The sequence below is a fragment of the Lucilia sericata genome, unplaced genomic scaffold (genome assembly GCF_015586225.1).
Source record: "Lucilia sericata isolate MDLA Ls3-8-SP2 unplaced genomic scaffold, ASM1558622v1 Contig000132F_arrow, whole genome shotgun sequence".
Lineage (NCBI taxonomy): Eukaryota > Metazoa > Arthropoda > Insecta > Diptera > Calliphoridae > Lucilia > Lucilia sericata.
The window spans coordinates 397505-405529 of record NW_023994164.1 but is presented as its reverse complement, the minus strand read 5'-3'; the positions used below and the strand labels follow the sequence as shown (position 1 = coordinate 405529).

Here is an 8025-nt window from a genome sequence, read left to right as displayed (position 1 = left end):
TCATTATCAAATAAAGCTATCTTGATAAAATTCGACACAAACATGTTTTGACCAAATATGAATTACTCTGCGAAATTTTGCCCGAATAGGCCCATAATTGGTCATAGTTCCCATATAAGGTCCACTTCCGAAAATCACTTATACGCATATATTTCATTGAATTCTAAAGCTATAGGGGTAAAATTCGACTTGAATAAGTTTTGTGTACATATGAATCATTCTACCACTTTTTTCTCGGATCGGTCCATTATTGGTCATAGCTTCCATATAAGGTCCATTTCTGAGAGTCACTTAAACACACATATTTCATTGTCAAATAAAGTTAATTTGAGAAAATTCGACACAAATATGTTTTGTCTTTACATAAATCACTCTACGAAATTTTTTGCGGATAGGCATATAAAACATTGTACCAAATTTTTTCTGAATCGGTCCATATTTGGTAATAGGTCCACTTCAAAAAATCCTTTAAACGCACATATTTAATTATCAAATAAAGATATATTGATAAAATATGATTTGTGCACATATGAATCACTCTGCGAAATTTTTCCGGATAGGCCTTAATTGCTCATAGCTCCTATATAAAGTCCACTTCCTAAAGTCACCTAAACTCACATATTTCATTGATTAATAAAGCTATTGAAGTAGAATTAGACATGATCTTTTTCTGCATAAAAATCATTATACTAAATTGTTTCCTGATCAGTCCATAATTGGTCACAACTCCCATATACTGTGTATAGCTACATCATTCTATTAAAATATTTTCGAACTGTCGTATTAATATACATTTTTTTGGACCTAATCAAAATTAGTTCGAGAAAAATTTTGGCAAGTTATCTAAAAATTAGATAGTTAGATGGGTTTCAATAAAAAGTAGCTGGTGGAGGGTATTTAAGATTCGGCATAGCCGAATATAGCACTCTAACTTGTTGTTATTTATTTTATAAAATTTTCAAAAATATTTGGATACAATTTGAAAAACAAAATAAAAATGTTTTTTTTTTAATTAAAACTTTTTTATACATGTTATAAATTGATTTCAAAAATACTTTTTTACTTTGTTTTACATTTTTTTGTAAGTTTAAAATATTTTCTTAATTTTTATGAAAAATATGTTGTTAAAACACCAATTCTTCTTCCGATCCTTTGAAACTCATCCTTACATCATTACATTTAGGAGACTGAGATTCGCAAGGTTCCGATTTTTTTTCAGTTTCTTTGACAATAAAAAGTAAATTAATTAAAATATTTTCCATATGAAAATAAAAAAATAGTTCGACTTACCTTTCTTGCCATACATACACGTAAAAATTTCCAAACTACAATCATTTCCAAAGTTACAATCTATCGGCTGGCCTTCCAGATCTTCAATGGTTGCACAAACTGGCTTGAAATCATATGGACATTCTTTAATGCAATTGGATTTATCATCATCGCCCATGACACAGAAGAATAAACCCAATAATAAAATTATGCAACTAGTAAGAAGATGCATTTTAATGATTAAGAAATATTGTACACTTTAAAAAGACAATTTCAAAAGTCGTTGAATGTGGCGCAATTTCGACGTTATTTATATATGTTTTTTTTTTTAACAAATCTATTTGAAATATTTTTTAATTATTAAACCAAATTTGAATAAGTTTATATGACTGTGCACGTATTTCGCTAAAATTTGTTATTTTTTTAAATACTAAATATTGTAAAACAAATACATATATTAAAAGATATCATGTGAACATACTCATAAATTTGTAATAATATAACAATATTTCCGGGTATTCGAAACGTTTTTTTCAAAGCAAAAAAACCGGTTTATTTGATATTCAAAAAATCAACATTTAAAAAATAAACCGACACTGGTAAAACAGAAAGCCCCGGTTTTAAAAGCGAAAGCTCTTTTTTTTTTTTTTTTTTAAATAATTTTTATGGAAACAATGAAGAAATAGCTATCGGAACTCCTTTGGACAATTTTTGCTAGGACCAATAGGTGAAAAGTTACACTAATTTGAATAAAATCCTGTATGACCAAAATGTCCATCTTTAACCCCCTCTATGTCTAACGTCCAACATTAACTCCCTCTAAGTCTAATATCCAATAGTACTAACTTTGGTGCAAATTTCATACTCATTTCATACTGTAGATTATCATTCACTAAGATCCCTACATTTTAAATTTTATATTTCTATGTTCAATATCGTCAAAATATCAAAAAGTACCATTGGAAAAACGAAAAAGTACAAAAATCTCTCTCAATAAATTATTTATATATTTTATTTATTCATTTATAATCAAAGCCCTTATGGGCCAAATGATTAAAGAAATTTCTTAAATGGAAGAATATTTACATTAATTATCATAAATTATCATATAATAAGGACCGTGTGTGTCATGTGTTTCGCTTAACCATTATAGAGAATCCAAAAATTGCCATTTGAAGAATGGAAAAGTACTAAAGAGTTCCCACTTATAGAATATTATTCAGTCAAGACCATGTATGTTAAAATTTATGTTCCTAGGTTGAATATTTTAGAAAATTCAAAAAGTACCATTTATGAGATAAAAAGTACTAAAAAGTTCTCTCTTAAAGAATCTTATTCAATGAGGACCATGAGTGTTTAATAATCATGTGTTTTGAATTCATCTTATGGAACATACAAAGAAAGAAAAAGTACCAAAAGTAGAATAAATTCTAACTTAGTGGAAAGTACTAATAAAAATAGTACAATTTTTCTCCTTTTCGCTTAGAAATATACTTTTTTTGAGAATTAAATTTACAAAATGTTCCGTATTTAAATCTATATATATAAAAAAAACTCAAACGATTCAAATCTGCATTCATTTGTTCCAGAAAAATTGTGCTTAGTACTCGAATTCCAAAATAATAGACCAATAGCTTATTTTGTGCGAGTAAATAAACTACTTTTTCAAATTTTATAAAAATTGGCTCAATGAATTTGAATAAAATTATAAATTTTCCGTTTTTTTGGTACATTTTTTCCCAGTGAAATAGCAAATATTTCAACAAATATTACAGAGTTGGTCCGTAATTTAATAGGAATACTTCAATAAATCGAAATGTTTTTTAATGTGCTAAAAAAAGTACTAAAAATACAGTTCTTTCCCTTTTAAACCAAAAAGGAATGAATTTTAAAAAAGTACGAAACAGGTGTCTCCTAATTTTGGGAGATATATTCAAAGTATTTACAAAAAAAAGTTATAAAGGGTCAAAAAAAGATACCAAAATCACCTTTGTTACACATTTTCATTTTCAAAGTACGAATTTCAAAAAAAGTACCAGAGACCCATCTGCTTAATTTAAGAGTAGATACAGGAGCATTTATAATTTTTATTGCATCACTAATATTGTGTAAGATAATTAAGAAAACCTGTTTTACCCGTTTTATCCCTTTTTTGACCCCTAAATGTAAAAATTTCCAAAATTCCTTAGTGGATCTACATATATAACCAAAAACACATCTACTGTCAAAATTTCATGATTCTAAGTTCAGCTGTGCGATGATGAATCAGTTAGTCAGTAAGACTACTCTTTTATTATATATAGAACGGTTTTGCTGTTCTAGCTTTTATAGATTCATAGATATCTGAATTTGAATTCATATAGGAGGCCCCATGCCCCTTATTGCTAGTCCGCCAAATGTTCACATGGATGGCAAAGTTGTTAGTGTAAAATTTGAGGATTCTAGCTCCAATGACATCCCACATAAATATATTAGAATTTTTGCATATGAGAGGTGCCACGCCCTGTATTGCTAATTTATTACCAAAATGTTCATATGGATGACAAAATTGTTTGTGCAAAATTTAAGGATTCTAGCTTTAAGCATTTTCCAGATATTCAGATTTTGGTATTTAATTCATATGAGAGGTGCCACGCCCCATATTTCTAGTCCTCCCATTTTTCCTTTAAATTGTTTATATGGATTTCAATGTAGCCTGTACAAACTTTTAGAATAGAATTGTATTACTTTCCCAGATATAAGATTTTTTTATTTTATATATATGGGAAGTGCCACGCCCCCCATTTATAATCCGCGAATTTATTACACAAATGATCAAATGGACGACAACTTTGTTTGTTCAAAATAGCTTTAAGTGTTTCCTAGATATACAAAAATGTTATTTAATTAATATGGTAGTTGCCATACCCCCTATTGCGAGTCCGCCCATTTTTCCTGCAAATATTCTTATGGATGTCAAAAGTGTCTATGCAAAATTTGAGGACTCTAGTTGTACTTTTTCTCAATACAACAATTCGACATTTAAGGAAGAGGACGTGGCACCTCTTCCAATTTCAAAATAAAAAGTAGCCAGATATAGAGGAAATACGTGAAAATTTCAGCAAGATCACTTCAGTGATATAACATAAGTGTAAAATTTTTGCAGATCCTTGCTTAGTTTATGAGATATACCGATTTAAACCTTATTTGCCTTACACTTTAATTAAAATGTAATTGGGTATTTTTAAACAATTTCAAACCAAAAAGTCAAATTATGAACATTAACCTCTTTAGTTTCGATAAAATTCGATACATTTTCTTGTATTAATACAAAATTTAGAGTTCTTCAATGTTTTCAAATTTGTTACATAAGATTTTCTAAATACTTTTTTTACATATATACTTCTATTAGACGTTAAAATATAACACAATTTCAGATTTCTGCCGATATCATAAATGATTAACTATACAATAACACACACATTTTCAGCAAAAACTTCATACGAACTCCTTAATATGTATAACACTTGCACTTTCTAAGTCGACAATGAAAATGTACTCATGACAATAACTTCACATTCCGGAGGATCATCTAAGCAAATATTCGCATCTTTTTTCGATTCTTTAGAAAACACAAAAGAATAAATAAAAATGTTCAAATAAAAAAAATTACCATTTACCTTTTTTGCCAATCGTACACGTGTAAATATCCAAATAACAACTATTTGGAAAGGTACAATCTAATGGGACTTTTTCCTTATTTTCAATAGATGCACAAACTGGCTCAAAAGAAATAGGACAAGATTGTGCACATTTCGTTGAGTTATCGTCACCCATGACACAGAAGAATAGATTTAATAATAAAATTATGTAAGTGATAGCAAGATGCATTTTATAGATAAGATAATAGTTTACACAATTCGGAAGACGTTGAATGTGAAGTACTTTCGTTGTTATTTATAAGATTTTTATACCCTACAACACCATAGTGGAGAGGGTATTATGCGTTTGTGCTGATGATTGTAACGCAGAAAAATATTGCTACTGCACCCATCTTAAAGTATACCGATCAACTTAGACTTACACTTTCTTAGTCGTATGAGACATGTCCGTCTGCCCTTCCCTCTGTCCAGCTTGCTGGCTGTCCATGCAAATTTTGTGCTTAAGATAAAGCAGGCTGGCTGTCCATGCAAATTTTGTGCTTAAGATAAAGCAGGCAATTTTTAAAATATTTTGATGAAATATAGACCATAAAATTATCATGATTATTGAGACCAATATGGTGCGTAGGCACATGGTTTATATGGACACACCGACGGACGGAAGACGGTGATCGACTCAAAAGGTGAGTTTGAAACAATTGTTATACATCAAGGTGGGTATAAGACCAATATTTTGGGGTGTTACAAACATCCACCACCCAATAGTAGTGTATAGGGTATAATGAACGTATTTTAATGCATTATGACTAACTAATTGAAATTTTTACGATAAATTTGTAACCTATGTAAATTTAGAAATTAGTTTCACAACCATATGTATATGGGTAATTCCAAGAAAATATTAACCACAACTGTCACGACTTTTTAATTTTTAAAGTTACAAATTTTTAAAAAGACAAACATGGAAAATAAAAATAAAAAGATAAATAACCCAGTACCGGCGGCAAGTGTTCATCTACTCGCGAGTCTGCAATCGTGAGCATAACTACTACGGAGGTGGGTACCTTGGCCTCCGTGGCGGACAATGCGTGAAAAACTTGCCAAAAACATAGGGGTGAAAGAGAAGCATATATGTTAAATATAGGTGAGGACTCAGACTCCGAATCCTCAGATGATAATAACAACACCATTATATCAAATCCCAAAAAGAATGAAGAAGAGCAAATGGTGGAGCACCGAAAAACGATGAAGGAGAAGCTAGACAGTGGAAAAGGAAACGGATGCCATCTTACGCCAAAGTTGCCAGAAGAAGACACCGGGACCATCTCTGCTATGCAGTTTACGATGCCGTTAACTCGACAGGCAAAATTCCAATAGACCAACAGAGTAAAATAGAAGACCTGGTTAACAATAAGATAGTGGACCACGCACTTGGGCAAATAACAAACAATAGAGAGCGTGAGCTGCGAGTAACAGGGGAGATCCGGAACATTGGGAAGACTTTTCGCAAACTATTTAACCGGTCACGGCAGATGGAGGCGGGATTGGTTTCCGTACATTTATCTCAGATATTCACTGCATGTTTAAATATGACATATACCCCCATAAAATTGCAGGATGCAAGGGTAATATTTATATCAAACATAGCTACCCGACACCTAAGTCCAATCAACCGATAAGTCTTACGTCCTTCCTGCAGCATACCAGATACCTTAAATTTATGCAGCATGCTTATGTAAACGGACGATCGGTGGAAACTGCCTTAATCGAAGTTGTCCATTACATAGGTCAATCCTACGATAGCAAACTGTATAAACTCGCGGTATGCATTGGCATCGAAGGCGTTTTCAATAACGTTCACACTGATACTCTTATCCAATCCCTAGACCAGTTTTATGTTGAATCAACTACATGCTAAGGAACAGATGGATAAGCTGCGAGATGTATTTATGATATAACTAAAAGAATTACTTTTAGGTACTTTTACAATGACTTATTTATAATCAGATACGTAAGTAATTTGCTGTTTGAAAGTATAAATCAATATTGTTTTCCAAAAGTCTTCTAATATCGACTAGGCTTAGTAACTTGTTATGCTATAGAGTCTCAAGAATTGTCTGTAATTCCTATTCTAACAATTTATTAATGTGAATGTTAAGGACTACTGATTACCAAGTAATGTATGAAATAACTACGTTACTCATTAACAAAATTTGATAAAATTTTTCTAGGTGTTATTCAAATAATATTCATATTTGAGTTAGTGACTATTGAATAAAGTCCCCGATATATTACTTTGCAGATACATATACTGGTATTCATATATAAACAAATTATGGGCTCCAAGACTATATAACGTTTCCATGAGATCTGCCAAAAATTTTAAAATGTGTTTAAGAAACATTTAAAAAAAAACCTCAAAATCAAACTTTTTTGATCAAAGTTTAGAACAGATCTCTAATATGCAAAGTGGAAACGCTTAAATTTTTTTTAGCAAATAATCTTTATTCAAACTTTTTTACATACATATTTAATATAAGCATTTTATAATTCTATATTGATAATGTATCCATGATAATATCAACACATTCAGGAGGATAAGTTGAGCAATATTCCGGCTGGTGTTTCAATTCTATGAAAAAAAATTAAACCATTATTATAGAATAAAAATTTCACGTGAAATATGTGTTCCCTTTTTCACTTCACTTTCCTTCACTAATTTTTTTGAAGTGATAGAATTTTGTAAACAATTAATAGCTGTTGCGAACAAAATCAACTATTGTGAATGAATTTTTCACAATAGCAATTATCGCTTCGAAGTGAATGAACATTTCAAGGGAACAAACATTTCACTTCTATTAGCGATAGGAGTGAATCTTAAAAAATCATACTTACCCTCTTTGCCATACATACAAGTAAAAATTCCCAAAAAACAATCATTTGGTAAGGTACAATCTAACGGATTGCCTCCTGGATCTTCAATTGTTGCACAAATTGGCTTGAAAACAAAAGGACAAGGTTTTACGCAATGGGATTTGTCTTCAGCCATGACACAGAAGACTAGACCCGATAATAAAATGATGCAGCTAGTAGCTAAATGCATTTTAAAGTTAAG

The 8025-nt window shown here is 30.6% G+C and overlaps 1 protein-coding gene across 1 annotated transcript; it reads right to left on the bottom strand.

Moving 5' to 3' along the window:
• Nucleotides 1-971: 971 nt before the first annotated feature.
• LOC119600978 lies at nucleotides 972-1546 on the bottom strand. Its single transcript, XM_037951584.1, has 2 exons — nucleotides 1291-1546; nucleotides 972-1222 (listed from the first exon to the last, which is right to left on the bottom strand). Exons 1-2 carry the CDS (start codon nucleotides 1499-1501, stop codon nucleotides 1125-1127), a joined length of 309 nt encoding a protein of 102 aa, XP_037807512.1. The 5' UTR covers nucleotides 1502-1546; the 3' UTR covers nucleotides 972-1124.
• Between the last annotated feature and the right edge of the window lie 6479 nt (nucleotides 1547-8025).